Below are 25743 nucleotides of genomic sequence, written 5' to 3'. Positions count from 1 at the left end.
TCGAGGGTAGGTGCTTATGTCCTGGTGCCTAAAAAGATCAGGATGTAATTTACATGAATGTCTGTTCCCAGTTTTTCTTTTCCGTTTTCTTTATTGTTTCAATTTTACAAGTTCTCTTGATTCTATAGTGTCTTGTGCAGACATTCTGCAGGATCAAGTACCGACGCTGTTCAGCAGTCCTGGACAGCCCCAGTTTACAATTATATTTGGTACGGTCAATAAATAACCAGATTAATGCCGTGAAAAAGCGAAATAAAGTGACAGAGGGATGAAAATTACGGAATATGTAGGCCAGGCTGGGGTACGGCACATGTCTGCGAGACGAGTTCCAGACCGCATTGCTAGGTGGCAGCACAGGCAGGTTGAGTATGAGCAATTTGCCTCCAAGGTGCCAGTCAGTCATTTAGTTAGGTGAGTCATGGAGTTCACAGTGTCAGGTGCCATAAAGGAGGATCAGCGATCCGTGATATAGTTTTTGACGGCAGAAGGCAACACACCAGGTAACATTTACGAGCGTATGACTGCTGTGTATGGTGGTGAGTGCATTTCCCGAACCCAAGTGTATGAGTCGGTTTCAAGCAGGACACACAACGGTGTCTCATAGTGGGCACCCTAAATGTGCCCATTTCTGTCCACCTGACACTGTGAATGCCATGACTCACCTCACTGAATGGCAATGGCACCTTGGAGGCAAATTGCACATACACAACCTCCCTTCCCTGCCAGTGCTGCCACCTAGCGATGTGGTCTGGAACTCGTCTCGCAGACATGTGGCGTACCCAGCCTGGCGTACACATCCCGTAAGTTTCATCACTCGGTCACTTTATTTCGCTTTTTCATGGAATTAATTCAGTTATTTATTGACCGTACCAAATATATTACAATAAGTATAAGCATTCTGGTATGATATAAGTGTATAATAATGCATATAAGGAAAATAAAATATATAACAGTTATGTAGAAAGGAAGGTAGCATTAAAGTGGGTGGTTATAGTTAAGAGGAAGAGGTATATTGGAATTGGAATGAATTCAATAAAAAGGAATTATTCTGGAAGATCCAGGAAGGGTAGGTCCAGGGATGCTTCAGGATAGGTATGTGAAGGTGGTTTAAGGTGTAGGTGGAAGAAAGTAATTATTGTTGAAATAGTGTTGAAGTTAACGGTTATGTGTGTATGTAATCTTGCATAGTAAAAATGTAAAAATTTAAGTTAATGGAGTGTACTTGTCTGGGTTTAAATTTCTTGGGTCCCAGGTTCCAATCCTTTGAAGATAGTCTTAGTCTAAATATCGAACCCACAAAGTTCAATATTGAACACAACCAGTTTGTAATGAAATACAATGAACATTGCACCATGGCATATCAGAAATTAAAAGAAACACTAATTTAGAATTGTTTATTAGCCTCCCGTAACTCTCAGCTTTAACCTTCAACATATTCTGCTTATTGCTCTTAAATAACAGGAAATATATAAATTAAATGTAATAATAATAATACAAGAAAGAACTATTCTGAAGATGAAAAGTGAGTAGAAATGTTTTTTCCAATTTGGTTACGCATTTTAATTTGTAAATGCAAATTCTGTCCTGTATTTTCAACTTGACAACCTGGCAACCATGCCTCCCCAATAAAATTTAAAGCCAAAAAACATATTTGTCCAAGTACAATGCAAATTACATTTTTTTTACATTTATACACAACTGGGATTCGTTCAACCACTGAGCTCACACTGTAAACACTGTTTAGTTCATAAATAATACTCCTAAAAATGGAGACTGGAACTTTACTGAATTATGAAACCTACTCACCTTAAATCCTGGGATGTGAGAGCTGATTGGTTGTAATCTGTAACATGGAGGTTGAGCATGGCTATCTAATTTGTACCATTTTTGAAGCAGTTCTTTATTCTCTGCATTAGCTGCACTACTTAAAGCCATTTCAAAATCCTGATTTTCAATTGTTTTTGGCAGAAGAGGCGTCCCTAGGGAATTGCTGAGGAAAAGTACTGGAATGATATACGACACTTCCATTTGTCCTGAAAAACAATTCATCTGTTAAGTTTCTTCTTATTGTTAAGATTATGCATATGTGAAAAATAAATATATTTACATGATGAGAGAAATGGTAAAATATATGCAGTCTGACAAATAGTGAGACTAATTTTATGTTGACCCACGAGTTGATTTTATCCATGATGCAATGTGTTCATGGTGTAGTATGGTCCATAATCTACAACCTAGCAATACCTCCTGAACTTGTGATGTGCATGCTGGGAATTATACCGCCATGTTGTGAGGGAGCCATAAGGGTGTAATTACGTAATCACTATGGAGCAGTGAGTGAACATCAAGTTTCATGAAAGATTCGAAAAACTGCTTGCAGGAATAAACATTTCTTGAATTCCATTGTTGTGGATGACAATACAGAGAATTTTCACTATGGTCCTTCTACGACCCAACAAATCACAGAATGGAAGTTGCTACATTTACCAAGAGCCAAGAAAATGCAGCTCCAAAACTCAAAGTGAAGACAATGTTGTGTTTTATATGACAACAAATTCATTATTTATCATGTATTTGTTCCAGAGGGTGAAACTGTAATTGGCTATTACTATTTTAGTGTTCTGAATGATCATGAAATAACTGATCCTGACAGACTTTGGTATCCTGAATGGGGCAGTTGGTTCCCGCTCCACAATAATGTAGCCAGCGAACAGTAGTTTCTAGCCCATAAAAAGAGAGTGTGTTGAATAGTACTCTCCACTTCCCAGATTTAATCCCACTGATTATTTCCTGTTCCCAAAAGTGAATCTGATGCTTGAATGACACATTTTTTTTTGTGCGATCCAATCTTCAAGTCATATCACATGAAGGCTTGCAAATGTCGTTTCAGTCGTTGGCCAACCATGCCAATTGCTGTAGTGAAGGAGGGATGTACTTTGAGCAGTGGCGGTCCCTCCATGAAACAGAGGGAACAGGCTGTTCCCTCCTACTTATCGCCCTTTTGAGCTATTTAAATTATCTATATTAACATCATAAGAATACTTCTTTCTCCCGAAATCAACGTTTCCAAAAGTAACTCTGAAGAAAATCTTTCACTGTGGCTGAACGTTTCTTTACTTCAACTACCCTCATCGTTCCCACCCTCTGCTGCCACACGAAGGTAAACGATCCCCACGGTCCCACAGAAGCTGAATTTCCCTCAGAGAGATATACCAGATTCGCTTTTCCTCGAGTTTTTGCTGTTCTGAAGTTTAATTGCATCATAGTGATACTTTTGAGTGTAGAAGTCTATAATTTCCTAATCTCGTTACAAACTTTAGTCTCATATTCATAACGAACTGGAAAAATCTTCTACCATCTGAGCACCTGCTAAGTGCCTTGGCTAAATGCTGCAAAATAGCTTCCGAGGGAACAGCTCCAGTACACCTGTTCCAACAGCCCAAAGACCAAAGTTTCAATGCACTCAGTGGCAGGACAAGTAAGTGAATGTTTCAAGTGTTGCATGATCGACTGGCTTGAGACGAAAGTTTTTAGTTCATTGAACTTATATTTGTTCTGAAAATTCTAAAATGAACTAACTAAAATGAAATCGTACACAAGGCACTTTCAAACGAGTTACTACAACTCTGTAAAATGATTAACTGGATATTCTTCCAGTGGCAAATTATATTGTTGTCCTAGTTTGTTCCTGAGAAGGGAGTCTTGAACAGTTCGGGTTTTGTCACATTAACAACTTCTACAAATCTAGCGGACATCATGAAAAAACTCTGCATTGACGACATTTGAATTACAACTTCAACTTAACCTACGAATAAAGAGATGAAACAGGTTTCGACAAAATATTATTTTTTCCTCCAATCACTTATAAATTGCTTTTATTATTTTTTCTCTTTGTAGCACATCAACAATTTTGTTTTTAATATTTTCTTTATATCATATTTGCTTTAAAATTATTATTGTCATAATTTTAACGTGCCTCATGTATGCCACTTCTGACAATTTGTAATGTATGTATCGTATATTTATTTGGTTCATTTCAGTAAGGGTTGAATTTTACTTGATCTACTGTATTATATTAAGACACACATTGGGGGGGGGGGAGTGTAGGTGACCTGTTTCCCTGCCTGATTTAGCACCGCATGCCACTGACTGAGCAATCAACAGGCAATGTTCTAATATTTTGTTTCCTTTTCATTTGATAAGGACAGTTTCATTTATTCTTGGACTGTGTATTTAAGACTAGTTTAAGACAAAAAGATTCTATTGATTATCCGAATTTCTGCTCAACAAATTTCATCTACGTGTTCCCACACAGCCAACCTGCAACGTTAAGCTATTTCACAATCCCACCACAAGGCTCTCTCTTCTACAGCGGTCTCTTTTCTACAGGCTTCCTCACTCATATCATAACCTGCCTCCAAATGTCGATATATTCTTGCCAGAAGAAATTTTTAGAAAATTGTTAACAATATATGTATAATTTTGATTCGTTTTCAGTGCCATCTTGTACTCTATTTTGTTGTTGTTGTTATTGTTGTTTTCCTGCTGTTACTGTTTCAGTGTAAAATGGTCATTCAGTACTGTATCTGAAACTTTAGGTAAAATAAATAAATAAATAAATAAGTGAGGTTTAAGATGGCTCTAAGCTATCAAGAGCATCTCTATCTCTCTCTTTATTCAGAGACTTGATTGAGTCAGTTCATTTTTGAGTCAGTTCATTTTATACATTCACACAGTGCATCAAGAGTTCAAAACTTGCAGTCATAAAATGCAACTAGAATTTTTCGTTTTGCACCTATGTAGATTTTTCAAGTCATACTTTTGGCAACTAGACATATGAATGTGAAATTTTTACTCAAAATGAATGTGGGATAAAATACATACTTCAATTTATTCCTGGAACACTAAAGAAAGGCTCTGGGTTTTCTCCGCACACAGCAAAATCAAACCTTTTTTATAATGAGAAAATAAATTAAAATATTTATTTTTGGAGCTAAGCTTGCATTAACGTGTGTACATATGATTTCTGGACTTTTATCAGAATTTTATGTTAAGCTAAATAGTTATATGTTAGAACATAGCAATTCATTCAGCGAATTACAGATACAGCACACATCAACCACACATTTAAGAGAGAGACTCTTTCTTCCCACAGTTTTTCAACTTTTGTTATTAATATTGGGCACTTAGTAGTAAATTTATGATGCAAAAGGTGAATGCTTCTTAGTGTTGTTACTTACTTGCAAGTTCTCCCAAACACAACTCTGGAAACTCATGGTCCTGCTGTTTCTCCAGAGCAGTTTTCCAGTGAAGATCGGTAATATGAAGCTCATATCCAAGAGATCTACAGTAACTCCTCAACTCTGGATACACGTCTTTATGTAATGCTCCCTTCTCCACACAGCAGTCTGGAATGTGATCAATGTGAAAAAAGTATCAATACTGGCAACTATATTAACATATTTTTAGAATACTGGCAACTATATTAACATATTTTTAGAATACTGGCAACTATATTAACATATTTTTAGAATACTGGCAACTATATTAACATATTTTTTAGAATACTGGCAACTATATTAACATATTTTTAGAATACTAGCAACTATATTAACATATTTTTAGAATACTGGCAACTATATTAACATATTTTTAGAATACTGGCAACTATATTAACATATTTTTAGAATACTGGCAACTATATTAACATATTTTTAGAATACTGGCAACTATATTAACATATTTTTAGGTGCAGTGGTATTTTCTCAAAGTTGAAGGGAAGGGAGGGGTATGTTATCCCACCCGCGGTTAAGAAAAATTTCATGAAGCCCCCACCCAACTAGGATAATTTGCATTAGAACAGAGCATAAAGTTCCCATGCATATAGCACCGTGCCACGAAAGTACATTTAGGGATGTGGGGGTAGGGCCCGACATATTCTCGATCTCTGCCATTTTGGAGGTGATGTGTTCCTGGCTCCACCTGCTTTTACCCCCCCCCAAGTATTTTCCCATTGATTTGAGGCTGGATGAGCCCCGGAGCCGCTTTATGCAGGGACAAGGCCGGAAAAATTCCGACCTTGGATCGCACACCCCAGTAAACAAACCCGGATCGACCTTCTGGCAGTCAGGTGCCCTACCGACTATACTCTGTCCCCAGAATCTGAAGGAAGGTCGTGCATAGCAGAAGAAAAGGGGGAAAATCGAGTGGACAGAGTGAAGCAGTACACACTCCTGCGAAGGTTGGTAACTGGTCACTTTCCACCCTCCATGCAATCCCGTTCCCTCTCACATGTTCATTGGTGGAACCATCTTGCATCACTAGTTGCACAGAGAATTGTTTTCATTTCTTCACTTCAGATATAGCCGGGATACAGTATAGACCACCACTGCTCCATAATTTCCATAAGCATTCCCTCATTTCTTGCAGTCTGATCCACACAAGCATCCGCTTTTATCCCCAAACTCGACCAAGCATTTCCAGAGCTAGGATTTTCTACTTCGAGCACTGTGTAGGTGGGTTTCTGCATCATGAAATTGCATTGTGGCTATGTTTACAAACCAGATTCATGGAAACAACAAAAACAGGCCACAAGAAACACAGGGCAGAATAAAATTTTCATTCACAGAGGTAAATTATTCAGTGTTCAAATAGAAACTCCAATTTGCCCTTGGATTCAGTGAGAATCAAGCTACATTTTTTCTGCAAAATCAATTATGTGAACAGGAAATACTACATGGATTAAAAATGTGTTGACCAAATAACACACTCTCTGATTTGTATGAAAACCTCAGCTGCTGAAAAACTCTTCAGTATATTCATACATGATCGAACATTTGCATATACTTATTTATATTTCTTTTGTTGGCACAAACATTTTTTTTACTCTCATCCGTGAAAAAGGTACCCATATGGAACACCATTTCATATCACCATGAAGAAAAACATAACATGCACTTTAAACACACTTAATTGAATAGCCTGCCTAACATAATTATATCAGCAGTAAGTCATACTTCTGAGATCACAACTAATTGTAAGATTTTATTTCTTGTCTTATTATAAAACAAGTTTGAACAAATAATTATAAAAATTTGGCATTGTATTCTTTGATCTACAATTTGCGCTATCTTTTATTCAGTTTTCTTCCAGTTCATATCAACCTCAACATCAACCTCATCTATTATAGTCAATTGTATTGTTCTCCCAAAGAGTTCAATCGTAATAAATATTTGTTAGTACCTGTAGCAGACTAAACATTGATCTTTTTGGATCTTTCTGCAAAAGCATAAAGAAGCCATTTTCGGCTTTGATTTTGAATCGTACAACATTAAAGCATGTCTGCAAATATGTAAACACCATTAAATTTGTTTGTTTATTCTTTGTAGGTAATTTAATATAATAACGTTTGATTGAGGTGAGAAATGATATCCATCAAACTACCCATATTTGCAAGCATGAAAGGCAGATGAAGAATCGCATTTGATTTCAAACTTTGTACAAGTGACAATTATGACAATTGTATGCAAGATTTGGCAGTTAGATTCAGCCACCTCCCTAATAAAATATTTCTTCTATTAGTTAAGACCTTTAGTTACAAGGGTTGGGGCATAAGTCACAGCAACTAATTTTTTAATGTGGGACCGGCACAAAATCAGAAATATGCAAATGGAAGAGGGCAATGTTTTGCAAGTCTGAAAGCACGCATTAGCATTACAGGAACAAAAGAGGCACTACTATTCCCCACAGTTTCCACCAGCTTCCTGTGGCATTTCTCCCCTGAAGAACTGCTATTTTGATACACAAATGCTGTTCATGCTGTGGAACGGCAGTTGACTCAACAATGAATTACCACTGCTCTCTGTACTGATCATCGTACTGCTATCTAGAGGCGTGTCCACATACTATGGGTTCTCTGGGACATACGATCATATTGTGGTACCATCGTTTAACTTTAACCATACAATAAAGTTACCATTACTTATGCCCCAGCCCTCGTATTTTATAAGTGCAAATCCTTCACTATAAAATTATTTTTTTCATGCAAAGATTGTATAACTATATTTATGCAGATTGATTGTGCATACCACTTTTTCATCTTCAACTAAATAAAAAAAATACCAATAGAAATATCGGTATTTGGTTGGATAAAAGAATCATAAGTATGATACAATACCTAACAAAACACAAATAGAGTTCACTTCATGCACATATAGGCTAATCGTGACTGCATCTACAGTTTAAATTGAGATCTGAAACACTGAAGTGTTCACAGAGCTTTTCAACCTGGCAAAATGAAATTCTGAAATCCTTACCTTGTGAATCTGCTGCACATACATATATACATATTTTTCTACTCTTTTTAATTGGTCTAATACTACTTGCTCTTCCTAGAAGAAGATTTTTCAAGTTTTCTTGCAGCTGTTGAACTTCTGCAGGCATAGGTGGTCCTCCCAACTTATCAAAGTCTCGAGGACTTTGCGTTGTGGTCCCAGGAGGGGAGGACAAAGACATGGAATCAGCTGAAAAGAAATGGGAAAAAAGACAAAACTGTCCGATAAAATACCTAAGGTTCTAAACAACTACCACCCTTTTACAACACGACAGATAACACGATTTCGCATGCATCTCAAGAAAGGATATAACATTGTTTGCCTCATCACTTCCTTAGCGGCTTCCGTTCCATATCTTAACTGTCTCATTCTCGTTATCATTAATGCCTAGTTTTTAACATAATGTTCACTTTTTAGATTCTTTCAGTCTTCACAAATATACGCAGAGAGAAAAAGCATAATTCCACATTCAGGCATTCTTGATGTGTAGTGATCATCTTTCGTGCTTGTACATGTATCCACTAGATCTTTGGTTTAAATGACTGATTGAATATTAAAAATAATAATGTACGCAGCTATTTACACTTTCCTCTGGATACAGGGACAAAAGTCCCTCAGCAAAAACAAATTTAACTCAGTGGATTAAGGGAGAACTAAAGCCGATTTTGCTGTAACGATAACAGATGGCAGCACCATTTGCCATGGCAACCGAGTGCCATGTTGCCAGATCTCCACGTAAATATAACCAAGGTAGATATATACAGGTTGGTCGATTAGGGTATACGATGCGAAATGACGCCATATTGGTTAGAGGTGAGTTAGTGGATTAAAAAATAGTAGTAAATCAGGGAAATTGATAATCTGGAGCTTTTAGTTATAGACCAACTCCTTATCAACACATAAAAGAACTATAAGCACTACCTCGTTGATAAAAATACATATTTTTGTGAACTAATATCAAGAACAAAGTAAAACACATCTAGTATTAAAATCGCTATGCCGTTTAAAAAAGCTGAGGCTGGTACTGGACGGACATAACACAAGATGACACAGATGCCCCACAGAGGATTGTATTAGGTGCAAGTCCAGCTGCATCTTATTCCACCCCACCTGATTTCCAAAATATGATAAAAAGTGAAATATTTTTCCCAAATATGCATTTTTAACGTGACTGATCCTTCAGAAAACACTCCAACCTATCCGTTTGCCATTTAATTTTTGCTCGTCAAGTTAGCGTGTCGAGAAATTATATTTCACTTAATGAGAAATCAATTTAACTTTCAGCTACTAATACTAATACATTTAACTAAACCCTATGGTGCAACAGCACCTCAAAGTGTACAGAAAAGGTTTCAGTAAGAGTGGCTGAGATTAGGTGTACATGTTTCTTTGGACAAACCACCCAATATCTACATCACAAAGACCATATATGTAACAGCCAAAGAGAAGCACACAAACATTTATATTATGTTTCCCTCTGGCTGGCTGGCATCCTAGGAGGAACTCAACAATCTCTTTCACATGTATCATTATATCCAGATGCTGATGGGATTGCCCAACGTAAATGCAGATCCAGTATTTATTCATTTGTTCTTAGCTGTCTTACCTGATATGCTGGATGGGCCAACATCTTTTAATACTTTGGCGATGTTCTCCTTGGGTTTCTTATCAGTTGGGGAGAAGCATTTGGCTTTTGAGCTCTTGCTTGCGTCTTGATCGGCCGAAGGAGTCGTCGATGCTGGCGCCTGAGTTCCATTAGGTGGCTGATTGTTTGATCTTGGAGGCAATGAGTGATTTTCATTCTTCTTGTTTTGGTCTTTCTTGCTCGTGACTTGATAGCATGGAGATCTGCAAAGGAAACGAACGATTATTAAAATAACATGAAGGCAATGCAATTTTAAGGCTACCATATTTACAGAATGTGAAATCACAGCTTTTCCTAGAAATTCGCCATGTTATACATATAAATGATGAATCAGGAGATTAAAACGGTCTTATCGCTCTATTTCAGCCATTCTTTGTCCTCCACTGTTGAAGCAGCTTCTGCAAACAATCCACAAACTATTAAACCAGTAGAGGCGATTGGGTACTAAAACTGGGAGGGGGGTCAAGCAGGGCCGGATTAAGACGAAATTGGGCCTGATGCTTGAAATCTTCGGTGAACAATAAACACAACGACGTTATAGTTACGTCACAGCGCAATAAATAATAGTAACTGTATAATAAGTAACGCTGTGTCTAGGCGTCCGAAATTGGGGCTCCAAATTTCATTCTAAGATTTATTTTCAGGTTAATATAGCAAAAAAAACTGTTCAGCTTTTGGAAAATTCTCGTCTATTTTCATCTGGGCCTAATGCTGCAGCATCAACCTTAATCCGGCCCTGGGGGCAAGGACAGTTTACTTTTTCTTGGTAGAAAAAGCTTAGCATTAAGAAGCCATAGTGCGGGAGCAAAAGTGGGGGGGGGGGGGGCAACTGCCATCCTTAATCGCAGCCACTGTACGAAACTATGAAGCTTTGAATTAAGACAGTGCATCAGACTGTACCTTCCCTCCGAAGTAAACGTTCAAATTTTAATAGAGGAGCGAATTTCTCAGTATTTTTAGGTTTTCCAAGAAAGAAAACAAAAATAAATAGTGAATTCCGATTAATTTTTGACCAATCGACGAATTCAGTTAAACACTTAATCTTAGATGCTTCAATCCCCATTCGCAACAAATTTTGTAATAATCCGCTAAGAGGCGCTGAGAGGCACCACTCGCAATCTTCCTTCCACTTATTCTGCCAGAAATAATAAGAGATGGCGCTGCTGTATTTCACCCCTGTCGAGGTCGAAACTGACGTCACCAGATTCCCTCCTACCCTTATCTGTGATTTCCACGTTTCAACAGACAGGAAGAAATATGAACAGGAAATAAAGAGAAAGGACTGTCCCAATTTATAGCCTTGGTAATCTGATCTCTATACTGGTTCTGTACAACAGTTTCACATATCCATGTTACTATTAAACCCCCATAAAGCACAACACGGAATTATAATATTGAAACCTGGTCCTCGAAAAGCATATCCGAATACAGTGCCATGGACCAGTAGTGTATAATTGTACAATTTAACAGAGGAAATAAATAAATTAGCTACATTTGTTGTACAAAGCGTCAGCATACTTCATAGAACAATGAACAATATGCCAAGCAAACTAGAATTTATATTTTGACGAAATGTGAATTGCAAATTTAGTTAAAACAGGAAGCATGCAAATATAACAGGCTAAAAATAGCAGTACCGTGTTCTTGGATCATATTTCTTCAGCCGTAGAGCACAGTTAGGTTCAATAATTTTGTTCAGTCAGTGAATTTCATTTGCGATTTTTTGTATTTATCTCTTCATCTGATAACGCAGTGCGGTTTTTTAATGCTTTCGTGCTGCTGGCGCGTGAAAAACGGCTGGATTCGCATATGAAGATTGCCGTGAGGTTATGCAACCCGCGAGACGCTTGTTGGGTTGCATATTCAGCAGGCGTGGCAAGGTGGCCTTGAGCACGTTGACGAGCTGTTCTTTATGCAGGACAGGATATCACAACTACGCACTAAAGACTGTAGGCTGTCATGGCCCGTGTCGAGGCTTGAGGATTTATGTTTCCTTGAGTTAGCAACAGAATTACATGCTGAAAAGCATGCTTATCGGAAAGGGGGGGGGGAGGATTTGTCACTATGCTATCCTAGGATATAGTCAAGGGGCAGAAGATCATAGACTATTAAAATCCATGAAATTGAACTATCTCAGAATGTTATCAACTAAACAAAGGCAAATAATACAAATAGTAAGAGAGAGGGAGTTTGACAGTCATGTAGAATTTGATGGAATATCGGACATGAAAATAATTTCTATCAAAAGTTGACAAGCTATTTGCAGAATTGGAAAGAAGAGCAGTCGAATATTACAAACTTGAAACCCTCTTATTTCCTCGATAATTTAAAAACCCTTTCTGGAAGATGTAAGAAAAATGCTGAAAAAAAATTATGGATAAATATCCAGACGACGTTGCATATAAGCTAATTCAAGAATGTGTATACTTTCAATAATTTGTAAAGGATTTACACTTGACTGAAGCAAAGTATGAAGTGAATTGGGGTGGTAACTTCTACAATGACTGTTGTTAAGTCCACCCTTGCCGCCATGCTGTTTACAGTATCTACACGTATTCCATACTCCACTTCGTCTACAAGAAGGTCGACACTTATACGTAAAAAGTGATAAAGGTTTGTTATTTACTAATGTTAATTGACTGCTAGTTTTATATAACCCCACATTCCCCCTTAAACCTCCCATAATTTCCAAATATATATAAACTTTCCTCTTTCCGAATAAAGGAAAATTATAACTTTACAAGAGTCCGTGTGAACATTTCTCGAAACATTAGCTGGCACCACTGCTGCTGACGTCAGAGGCTTCTTTCCAATCAGGGACGCTATTATTAATTTGAGACACACTTCTCCCTGGCTTCATTTAATCGAGACTGTAAATTCTACACGAACATTCTAATTGCCTCTAAGTGTATGCAATTAAATACGTCAAGAGAATAGAAGGAGCGAGAAGTTCCCGCGAAATGGTTCTCTTGACGGGAGTGCAAAATTTAGGAAAAAAGGGGGAGGGTTCACTCGTGTGGCTGCGCGTCAGTGTTGACAACTCACGCACATGAAATGTTGCTGTTTAGATTTTGAAAACAAACCAGGTGATTTTATACAGTTAACTCTGTTCTCAGGTAGGTTAATCGGAACTGAACCTACAGTTTAAAGTGGTATCCGAACCACGGTGCAAATGTATCCACAGAAATCTAATCTGAGACCTATTAATTACAAGACAACGTCATTAGCCGCTACGTTCTTGGCAAGACACAACGTGCAAAGTGGTTTAACGTGTTCTAGGGTAACCAATTTAAAACAGATGGAACATTACTGTAAAAAAATAATGGTAATATGTAAATGAAAAAATAAAGGGTGTCCCAATAAAAGCGACGGATTTAATATGCTGAATAGAACACTTTTTAAAGAAGAATGACAAATATTTTTACATAATTACAACGGGTAAATGCTCCGATTTAAGGATGCCAACTTTGATTTACGCAGCATATTCTAACAATACTTTTATCACGCAACATGTTCTAACAATAGTTTTATCAGTGATTGTTGCAGCTTAGTTGACATGGAGGGTTACACAAAGGAACAGCGAGATTTGATACTGAAAACTCATTACAAGAATGGCGAGTGTTATGAAGAGACTTTAAGGAAGCTTTGTGCAATCCTTGGACGTGAATGTGCACCTAGTGAGAGTAAGTTCGCAAGTTGATCAAGAAATTTGAGTAAACAGACATTAAAACAACTTGCTCTCAATCTAGCCGGTCTATTGAGAACATCGTTATTGTGCATGATTGTGTTATTGCGAGTCCAAAAAAATCTTTCATTCTTAAATCGGAACATTTACCCGTTGTAATGATGTAAAAATATTTACCCTTTTGTAAAGATACAGTATTTTCTTAAGCATATTAAATCCGTCGCTGTTATTGGGACACCCTTTATAAAGAGAAGAATAAACTATTAGATGTCTTGACGCACATTTAGCAATTAGTTAATGAATGTGCATTTTTATTTCCGGTAGTGTGTTCAGGTGGGTATGGATGGGGGTTAAAACCGCCTTACACTTCGCTTTCCTAAAATAAAATAAATTCACACAATGAAAATATGTACATATAGTATGACGCTACTAAAAAAGAAGTCTTCTGAAAGTCTCATACACGCCACTGATATTCTCTTCTACAAGACATAGGGACGAAACCTGAAATAAGTACTTGAGAAAGATCAACTGGCGAGAATTTAATGTATTGATATAGGCTGATTCAATACTATTGTCACCAATAATTAAATATAATATCATGAATTTAATATCATGTATTACATTCATGAAGATAACCTTTAGAACAACGTTCTACCGAATAATGCACGTGACATTACAATTTGGAATCAACAAAGTAAATTTAGGGATATATAAGGGTGGATGGAAACACTGGTAGTAGAAAAAATAATTCACAGGCGCACAAAAACTTGTTATGGCCAATATGGCCAAAGGTAAGTCTGTGTCCGATACAGAAATTTTAATTTTAAACATAAATTTAGCTGCAACTAGAAACAATGCGACGCTGTGTCTGCTGAATATATTTTATTGTTATTTCTGCAGTTGCTGATCCTATTGTTACTAAGACAAGGGATTATATAAAACTAAACATGTCTCGCGAGAACACATACACACGCGCGTGAGGAAACAAATGTTTGTTTTTTCTAGATTAGCTTCAGAGAAGCCATTTAACCACAAAGGTTTACACTTTCCTTACGTTTCCGAGGCCATTATACTTCTAATTGTATATAAAATTCATTCTGCTAAGATAAGTCGAGTCTCAGACTATTCTATACATTTTGACACTGTGCCAAATTGGTTCAAATTATACTAGATTTGGTGGAACCGCACTGAGGTTGGTAGCGCTGTCGCCTGGGTCTTGTGGTTAGGGATGGCTCTGACGTCATTCGCTGCACTGACGCAGGCCTTGCGAGACAATCAAAACAGCTCTCGCATGCGCCAAAATCTCCGCGTCTCTCCAGTCTATTATCTCCCAAGCATTGTGAGTTGGGGAAACAAGAAAGGTGTTCTAGAATCCCTCGTCACGCCACGCGCCGCTGCATCAAATCACATTTCACAAGGGTGCGTCACTTTTCAATGTCAATGGTTGAACAGCGAGCGTCAGAGGAGTGGATACTCCAGCGACAAGATCAAATCCCAATGAAGTGTCACGAATTTGAAGGCTAAAAGTTTATGGTGTAAAGCAGCGGTTTCCAAACTTCATCGGACCACAGTAGATTTTCCTGGCCCTCCTAATGCATTAAAAGAGTTTTCCTGGCGCTCTTAATGCATTAAAAGTGTCTTCCTGGCACTCTTAATGCATTAAAAGTGTCTTCCTGGCGCTCTTAATGCATTAAAGGTCTTCCTGGCGCTCTTAATTCATTAAAAGTGTCTTAATGGCGCTCTTAATGCATTAAAAGTGTCTTCCTGGCGCTCTTAATGCATTAAAAGTGTCTTCCTGGCGCTCTTAATGCATTAAAAGTGTCTTCCTGGCACTCTTAATGCATTAAAGGTCTTCCTGGCGCTCTTAATTCATTAAAAGTGTCTTAATGGCGCTCTTAATGCATTAAAAGTGTCTTTCTGGCGCTCTTAATGCAGTCTTTTCCTGGCGCTCTAAATGCATTAAAAGAGTCTTCCTGGCGCTCTTAATGCAGTCTTCCTGACGCACTTAATGCATTAAAAGAGTTTTCCTGGGGCTCTTAATGCATTAAAAGAGTCTTCCTGGGGCTCTTAATGCATTAAAAGAGTCTTCCTGGTGCCCTTAATGAATTAGGAGTTTTCGTGGTGCTCTTAATGCATTAGGAGTTTTCGTGGTGCTCTTAATGCATTAGGAGTTTTCGTGGTGCTCTTAATGCATTAGGAGTATTCCTGGTGCTCTTAATGCATTAGGAGTTTTCCTGGTGCTCTTAATGCATTAGGAGTTTTCCTGGTGCTCTTAATGCATTAGGAGTTTTCCTGGTGCTCTTAATGTATTAGGAGTTTTTTGCTACCTTTAATGCATTAGTTTACCTGGTGCCCTTAATGCTATAGCCCTTTCGTTCTTATTTCTGGTTCGGAAACACTACAAGATTTTAATCCCTATCTATCCTATCCCTATCAATTCCTCCAAACATCCATGTTTTCTTGTACTGTTCAAGTAAATAATCACACGCACTCAAATAACTACAGTGTGGTGCAACCATTGTCATTGCACCAACCCACTTCGCAATGTCATCAAGGGGTCCCGGGTTCGATACCCGGTGGAGGCACATAGTGGTTCGGATCCCATTTTAAACTGTAGGTCTATTCCGGATTAGCCTTACTGTGCATAAAGTGGACTTTAAACGGGGCCGTTGACTCACTGTACCTCCTACAGAATTATGTTTAATTTCTTTTAAATCTACAGATTTCGATGTTTTACGTAATACAAAATTGGTTTCAGCACCCGGAAACCCCCAATAACTGAGATATTTGATCCCCGAGTATGGCCCACGTTAAGTTAAAATCTGCATTTCTGAGTACTTTCGCAGCTTTTTGTTAGTAAAAACTGTTTGTATGCACACTCAAATAGCAGAAGAACACGTCGAAAATAACCCAGTAGCAAACCTAGCAATCCTAACCTAACTAGTAAAATTATAGCTGCTGTTGTGGAAAGTCTTCTTGGGTTCTACGTATATTCACTTGCGCGAAGCCTTCGGCCTGTTCTTCTACACGGTAAAGTAACACGCTAAGGTAACAGACGTACTTTACTTCACAATAACACATTTCTGCGAGCTCAAATCAACTGAAAACGTTCATAAACAACAAAATCTTCAAAAACCATGCAAAATCTTTCACGTTTTCCAGGGGGTGCAGAGGGTCAAGGGTAGCCAAGATTTTAATTGCATCGAAACATGCTCTGACTTGTATAGCCCCTTCGTTCTTATTTCTGGCTCGGAAACACTGCAATATTTTAATTGGGCTGTCAATACCCCTCCGGAACACAGAGAAAGTATGGATATCAACCTGCATATCTGTGCCCTCAAAAGGTTTGTGGTATTAAGTCAGTAATTATTATTTCATCAAAGCATGAAAAAGCACTGGATAATATACGACAGTTTATTAACAAATTAACTCCTTGAATTTTGAACAATAATGAAATCCATAAAATTGTAACGGTTCAGATTGTTTTATGATTTTTTTTTCAAATTCTCCTAGCAGGAAGACTAATTATCGTAGCATTTTGGCAATCATTGTCACACGAAATTTGAACCTTCCTTAAAGTAATGAGCACTGTTTGGATTTCGAAAAAAATTTATTTATGTTGGAAAAACAACTTAAAAATTACCTTACGCAAGCATGAACGTTTCCCATGGACGATGTATTTTCCGTTGACAAGCGAATGTAAATATCGTAGACTAGTGGGAATTAATGTAGAAGTAAATTGGAACCTTAGTAGAATGCATTTAGGGACTTTATTTTAATGCTAAGATAACACAAAACCTGGCCTCTGTCTAACCTAACTACGAAAGCATATACTGAACAACATCTTAAGTAATCGCTAAAACTCCGCAGTATGTGTTAACAGACGTAAATCGAAATCGAACCATGTTAAAATTGAATTCGTAGCATGATGAAATCGCAATAAAACAAAATGAACTTTGGCCCATAAACTGTAACCGAAAATATTACAATAATATTCATAATGATGTATATATATCCATTTTATACTTAACAGTAACACTCACTTAACATTAATAGCGGCATTATTCGAAAATAACAAGCGACTCTTTAACAAAACAGACGGAAATAGTGTTAAACAACGAACTACTAAACGTAAATCAAACCGTCACCACTACGTGCAGTCAAATCGTATCCCTGTTGAACTCGTTAACGATTTTATATTTGTTTTGATTTCTTATATTATAATAAACGGTACCCCTATAAGATTGGATCAGACAAAGACGAATTCAAAACGGAAATATTTTTCCGGAGAGGGACATCGTAACGATCCGTAGTATCTTTTAATTATTATGGACAACGAACTCCAAGTTTCAGTCATTTCACCATCGTTTTCCATTCAGGAAATATTCAGAAACATCACAGGAATGCAGTGTCAGACAGCACTGAAGCTCTTCCTGGTCATCAGCGGTATAAACATGTAAACAGACGAAATCCAGGAAGAGCTTGTAGGCCTGACTGTGCATTTGTTTAGTAAATTGGATTGCAATAAATGTCTGGAAGGCAGGGAGATCGAGGTCATTTATATTTGAGTTATTGAGGAGCAAGTTACGATTGAATAAAGAGAGAGAAGGGGGTTCTAGGGAGAGCGTGTCAGAACCTACGTACAGTCACAAGCATAACCTCTTCCAGCAGATCTTCAGTTGGAGTGCAGAGACAGGTATATCCTTACATTACCCATGCTGAGCCAGTCTTTAGGGGTGTGAAACTCAAGTGTCATGTGTTGCCATTCAAGTGTGTAAATTTAGTATCTCTAGCGCCTTACCACCAAGTTCACCACGAGCAGAGAGTGCTTTACCCTCAAGAATGAATGATGATTAGTGAGCTACATTCCCTACCTAAAGGTATGAGACGATACTAATTCATCAAAGCCATCAAGTCCAATTTTCCTGGGGCCTCTCTGATGGCGCAGTGGTAGCGTCGTCGCCTTGTAATCAAGGGGTACCGGGTTCGATACCCGGTGGAGGAACATAGTGGTTCGGATCCCACTTTAAACTGTAGGCCCAGTCCCAATTAGCCTTACTGTCCATAAAGTGGACTTAAAACACCAAATCAATCAATCAAATTTTCCTAAAGGATAGTCATTCCTTAACCACCATATCGGAAAGCGGAGTAATATTATATTTTTTTTAAAATTTTTTGTGCCTGTGTATCAGAACCGCCATTCAAAAACCATCTCCTCTGACATGGTAAAATACCTATCACAGGATTCTCCCTAGGGAGGGGCAAAGAAGGCATTGTTTAATTTAAACAGTACTATCGATAACCCCAGCACCGGCAACTGCTAGCAATTGATATTCCGGCGCTTCTGCGAGGAACACTGGCCTGAATGTATTTAACAGGCCTTAATTATAATTAAATCAATGCATTGCAGCGACTGAAATAAGATTACACGTACGAAATATTTAATTTCCGTCCGATGTGCACTTTCCAGGGCGACATGCCCCCTTCTCGACCATAGTGTATATTTGTGGAGTAACAAGGGCTGCACATTTAGACTGTACACAAAAAAGAATCATCACCAGGGGTAGAAAAAAATAAAAATATTCAGACTCCAGTCTTTTTTCCAGGAGCCAGGATTATAATAATTATTATTATTATTTATACGGGCTAAGAAAAACCATGAATCAAACTAAGATAAAGCTACACATTTGAAATGAGACGTTAATACAAGATTGGACTAAAATAATAAATTTTTAGAAATACTTATCGAAATAAAAGCACCCAGTCATAATTACGAAACTGCATTGTGTGTGTCTTTTTTATTTTCCAAAAAAATATAGAAAACACACAAACAAGAAAACATATACTGTAATCCGCCAGGGGTCTCGGGTCGAATCCCGGCCTGGGCATGGGTTTTCTTTGTGAGTGTACCTTCATTAATTTCATCATATCATCACTCATCTTCATCTTTGCGATTAGTCAAAAGTGGAGGAAAAGCGAAGCAAAATATATCAATTCAATATACTGTAGCTCGTTATTTTTTAACAAAAAAGTAATGAAAATTTCTATAAGCGAACTAGAAATATTACAAAATATTTTTAGAACTAAATTTGAAAATTCAGGCGCCAGGTAAAAAAGAAATCAGGTGTTATGCAGACTGTGCGCCCTTCATTTCTCTATCCCTGATCATCACGTTTCTAACGCAAGTGTATTACGTGTGAGGATTTATCAAACCAAGGCGTTCTTTTTTAATTGGCCTGTATTAAGAATAACAGAAGAAACGTTGGAAAAGGAGGAGAAGAAATCATAAGCAGTGAGAATAAAGATTCAAAGGATACGATGCTAGCTAGTATGCTGTACACAATCCTTTCCTTCTCTCACGTCAGTCGCTCCATAGTATTGCGAACACCAGACCGTTACAAAGTGAGGCCATCCAATGCGACACACTATCCTCACACATGACAGGCTTCGCCTTTTGAAATCATCCAAAGAGGCAGAAACTTCATGTGCATCGTTTCATGTGAGTAACATCACAGATTTTAGGCCACAGCAAAAGCCTGAAGACTAAAACATGACGTCACAGGATCCCAGGAGTTCAATAACCTCGGCTCGCGAATCAATAGTTTGGAGTGTTGGATAAGCATACGAGTTCGACGAAATCTGATATAACTCTCAGTAACAATCTACTGACAGACAAGCTTTTCGACAAATGTGCAAGGAAAGGAGGGGAGGAATGGGGTCAGAAGAACTGCACGCGCCAGACCGACACTCAATTGAGATTTGTGGATCAAGTAAATTATCCTCCCATTGGCTGTTCGAGGCTGTGACGGCATTCCCTGGATCTTTTACGTCACATCGTCGGCGATGACGTCAGGGCACATTGCAGTGACGCAACGTGCGCACGCTCACACGGGGATCTGTACGCAAAATAACGCTCAAGTGCAAGGCAGATAATCGTTATCGGCTTCGTTCTGCGCCGATGTTCCCGTCTGTTCACGTTCTACAAAAGCAACAATACAACTTCCTGTTGCAACCTTACAATGTCGGAAATTAGTTTTTTCCCCCTTGATAACTCGCTCTACTGAGTTAATTTGTAAATGCATTTTTGTAAGCGTATTCTTTACAGGGCCGGATTGAAAATGTAGCAAACCCAAGTTCAGTGTTGCAGCCTTGGAATTACTTCATTTTTATTTTTCAGTTATTATTTTGACTTACATTACTTGCTTCCACTCTTTGGCGCCCACCAATCATCAGCTTCACACATTTAATAATAATTTAATACTTCTTGCCACAAGTTTTCCCCTGCCTCTTGTCTATTTGGAGCTCTGTTGACAAGTTAAACACAGCAAAAAAAAAAAAAAGGCTTCTTACTTTATAAAACATTTTTCTGCATTTGTCGAAAACAATTTCCGTGTAGTCAAAATTTTGAACACTAAAATTCTCATACCGGTAGCCTGGGGCTCAAACAAGCCTTGGTTCTTGAACAGATTCTTCCGATTATGAGTTGTAATAAGAAATCTGACAGAAAAACTCAGGAGCAACAAGGCACAGTCTATACAGGGTGTTGCAAAATACCTGCTACAACGCTTGGGAGGTGATTCGACAAGTAAAAACAAGGAAAAAATGCCATGTGAAAAAATGTCGAAATCGACACCGTTTTCGAGTGACAGGCGTGCGAAAATCGCCTCACACCATGTTTATGGCACAATAACTCAAGAAGCAAGAAAGATATCAATGTCGGAATAAAATAATATAAACAAAATCGTACCTGGCGAATACAATGGTGCATCAATTGAGGCCCAGTGTAAATTGCGCAAGGGGACTCTCAAAGAAAGTGGGGAATCCCCTGATGGAAAATACAAGAAATTTACTACTATCTTCTACATAATGTTGAGATCGGAATGTAGCCAGTAAAAAATGGCGACGTATGTCCACATGTCCCACTACTGCTGGGACACCGTCCCACACCCGGGAAATAGGAAAATAACTGAAAATCTCCTGTTGTACACGGTTCACATTGACGTACGAAGAAGAAAAGAAACCAATTTGTTGCATGTCTCACTACTGCTGGGACACCATCCCAAATGGAAAAAAATACGGGAAAATCATAAAAAAACGTTTTCAATCCCTTAATGTTGACACACTACTTTGCAGTACGAAAAACAAAAGTTAAACAATGGCCACATGTCGTCAGGCTGTACATATACTACAAGAGAGCTCCCCAAAGAAAGTGGGTAATCCTCGAAGGAATGAAGACGGAGAATGGCGAGAAAACGCACGCAATGGCATGTAACATTTCCAGGCACAGCACATCTGGAAGAGATTCCACTGAGAAGCGCACAACCTCCGCACATGCAGATCGACGGTATGAAGTACAGCGATATCCAGCATCTTCACTCGCACCTTTCACTAAAGGACACTATGCGGTGCTGATAGGGGCTCACACACACCGGTATACTCAGAGACGTTGTTGAAAATGTCCGCCATTGACTTCAAGACAAAGATGGCATCGGCGAAGCACTGATTGTCTGGTACGCGCAAATACCTCTGGTATGTCACCAATTGTCCCAGCAGCGGCACTAACACGAGCATCGAGGTCCTCAGCAGTTTCCACAGGGGTTTCATACACGAGCCTTTTCATTTCTCCCCACACAAAGAAATCCAGTGGTGTGAGATCGGGGGAACGAGGTGGCCACGGTAAAGGTCCACCCCTGCCAATCCAACGATCGCCGAAAATATCGTTGAGTAAGGCTCTGGCTCCCCGGTCGAAATGTGCGGGGGCGCCGTCGTGTTGAAACCAGATACGTTGTCTACCTGCCAGTGGCACGTTTTCCAAAAGTTCAGCTAATACGTCATGTAGAAACACCCGATAATTCCCACCACACAAAGTGCCACACAAAAAATTGTATGGGTGCAATCCCTCCTCCTGAAGAACGCGGAATACATTGCTATGGTGGGTTTGTTGAGTACGAGCAATGACACGTGTGCTGGTGTCAGGACGGTCTCGTATCGCGTCCAACACGTCCTCTTCAAAATGCACAGTGCGCACAGTGCGGGGTCTTCCACAATCCCACCTAAGGGGTAGTAGAGATCCAGTTTCACGCAGTCGAGCATCAAATCTTTGAAATAGTGCATGTGCTGGTAACCGCCTATTGGGAAAACGTTCGTGATACGAACGCCGTGCTTCACGGCTGTTTCGGTTTGCCTCTCTATAAACGAGATGCATATCAGCAAGCTCGTGGGTAGAGTACTCCACCATTGTCCTGTTCGAGAACTGCCCAGCAACAGGGGCACTTTCCCTCCTAGTGACGGATCACAACTACCGTGATTAGCACCCACGTAATGTCACACAGGTGTCCACGCAGTTTTTGCAAACCGAGAAAGAACACGGGAATACGTACTCTACGTACAATATTCCTTGGCGCAATTCAACCACACACACATGCCAGACTAAACTCCACGCTGCGAGAGGCAAAACAAGACAGGAAAAACAACGGTCGTCTACTCTCTCTACGTAGTATCCACCAACACTAATACGTAACAGGTGACCTACACTCACAGCGCCTCTAGTGGGGCTTTCTGTATAAATTAGCTGAAATCAATCTCAGCGTAATTTGACGGCATAGCGTCATTTTCGAGTGAATTTCCTATTTACCGAGTGTGGAACGGTGTCCCAGCAGTAGTGGGACATGTGGACATACGTCGTCATTTTTACTGCCTACATTCCGATCTCAACATTATGTAGAAAATAGTAGTAAATTTCCTATATTTTCCATCAAGGGATTCCCCACTTTCTTTGAGAGTCCCCTTGCGCAATTTACACTGGGCCTCAATTGATGCACCATTGTATTCCTCAGGCACGACTTTCTTTGTATTTTTTTAATCCGACATTGATATCTTTCTTCCTTCTTGAGTTATTGTACTTTACACATGGTGTGAGGTGATTTTCGCACGCCTGTCACTTGCAAACGGTGCCGATTTCGACATTTTTTCACATGGCATTTTTTCCTTGTTTTTACTTGTCGAATCACCTCCCAAGCGTTGTAACAGGTATTTTGCAACACCCTGTATATAACTTCGAAATAAAAACGAAAACTCACCTACGTTATTACAGAATTCAAACGGCTATAATATTTTGAAAGCAACCTTTAATCGTTATGTGAACAGTACTACTTATTTCTAACACTATTTCTCAACTTTAGCTCAGAAATGCACTTCTCTACTACATCCCTCACATTTGCAATTCGATGGAGCAACTTCTTAATATTCATTAACTTATTTTGTTTTAGCCATTTCGCTATGCACCACTTCTTACATTTTTATACACCCTTTGTGCAATTTCTATTTATATTTTCACTTCTAATATAATTCATAAGTAAATTATTTTGTGTGTTCGGATTTTTCAGAAGTGCAGACAAGATGTATGGCCAATTGTATCCTATTTCATTGAAATCTAAACCGTGTTTCATGAAGAAACATGATCACGTGCTCCATTCGCTCTGTCCATTTTTTGGAAAGGGGGGGGGGGGCAACGCGTGGATGTTACCATCTTCCTGGTGCCTCCTGGAACGAGAGTAATATAGTTCACATTTAAGAAGGCTTGTTAATGGGTTTAATGAAACCAATATTCTTTAGGTGAACATTGTTAAATTACAATATTTTCCCCATAACACTATCTTATAGTTATCCTTGGTTTCCGCCAACTTTTCAATAATAGTTTTTGGCGTAAGGTTCCAGCCTTTTTGCACAGAATTTCATCTCAAACGATCGGTGAACTGACTATTCGGCAGTGTATTAACTAAATGCATCTGCTATGTGATCTCCTTCTCTGGATGTACGTGGTGCCTCCCCGATGACGCAGTGGTAGCGTCGTCGCCTTGTAATCAAGGGGTCCCAGGTTCGATACCCGGTGGAGGCACATAGTGGTTCGGATCTCACTTTAAGCTGTAGGTCCAGTCCCGATTATCCATACTGTGCATAAAGTGGACTTAAAACACCAACTCAATCAATCAATCTGGATGTACGCCAAGACGTCCAGACGTCAAAACCTAAGTTAGCATATAAACAAAAATTTGGAAACCTAAGTTAGTCTATAAACAAAATTTTCAAAACCTAAGTTAGTCTATAAACAAAATTTTCAAAACCTAAGTTAGTCTATAAACAAAAATTTCAAACCTAAGTTAGTCTATAAACAAAAATTCCAAAACCTAGGTTAGTTTATAAACAAAATTTTCAAAACCTAAGTTAGTCTATAAACAAAAAAAATTTAAAACCTAAGTTAGTCTATAAACAAAATTTTCAAAACCTAAGTTAGTCTATAAACAAAAAAAATTTAAAACCTAAGTTAGTCTATAAACAAAATTTTCAAACCTAAGATAGTCTATAAACAAAATTTTCAAACCTAAGATAGTCTATAAACAAAATTTTCAAAACCTAAGTTAGTCTATAAACAAAATTTTCAAACTTAAGTTAGTCTATACTAAACAAAATTTTCAAACTTAAATTAGTCTATAAACAAAATTTTCAATACCTAAGTTAGTCTATAAACAAAATTTTAATGCTGACAATGTACTAATATACGTAAGTAGCACACCTCTATTGTAGATTCCTTTGGGATGTATTCCTATATACATAAATGCTGGTAATATGTAAAGTTTCTATTCCATAAGGTTAGTTCAATATATTACTTCTCCAGTGTTAACAGCAACTTACTTTGAAGCATGCGTATAAGTCTCATTCTCTCATTGTATTTAAGAATATGCATAATCCATAAATGTTGTTCAAATATTAGGCACTGAAGGCGGAAGCACTTGAAGAGAAACATTGAAGCAAATAAAAAATCTTCACACACGACCGCCAGGTGGATTGCAATGTAAATGGATATGGGTGAGTCTACTGATTGACAGAAACACTTCACTTTTGAGATACGTAGGGGTAATGCAACTAACAGAAGCTTATTTTTATCACTAAACTAGGCATCCATACTGCGATGTAAACCAAACAGCAGGAGGTAATTCTTGAAGCTATCCTGGCGGCGAATCATGAAGTTCTCTCGGGTTCTTGCGCACCATTGCTTCAACGCTTCAAGGCTGACTTGAAAC

General features: G+C 38.4%; 1 protein-coding gene across 3 annotated transcripts in view; it reads right to left on the bottom strand.

Moving 5' to 3' along the window:
- The window catches only part of LOC145980380 (NACHT and WD repeat domain-containing protein 2), a 157363-nt gene that overhangs the window by 71974 nt on the left and 59646 nt on the right, over positions 1-25743 (bottom strand). For all 3 annotated transcript variants that reach the window (XM_083113447.1, XM_083113446.1, XM_083113448.1), the window contains exons 3-6: positions 9940-10181; positions 8316-8522; positions 5241-5408; positions 1807-2033 (exon numbers count right to left, since the gene is read on the bottom strand). In XM_083113447.1, coding sequence (XP_082969573.1) covers positions 1807-2033; positions 5241-5408; positions 8316-8522; positions 9940-10181 — 844 coding nt within the window. The remainder of the gene's footprint in view (positions 1-1806; positions 2034-5240; positions 5409-8315; positions 8523-9939; positions 10182-25743) is intronic.

This window comes from Lepisma saccharinum, chromosome 27 (genome assembly GCF_977018435.1).
Source record: "Lepisma saccharinum chromosome 27, izLepSacc3.1, whole genome shotgun sequence".
NCBI lineage: Eukaryota > Metazoa > Arthropoda > Insecta > Zygentoma > Lepismatidae > Lepisma > Lepisma saccharinum.
Note: the sequence above shows the minus strand (reverse complement) of the source record. Positions and strands in the feature narration are given on the sequence as shown.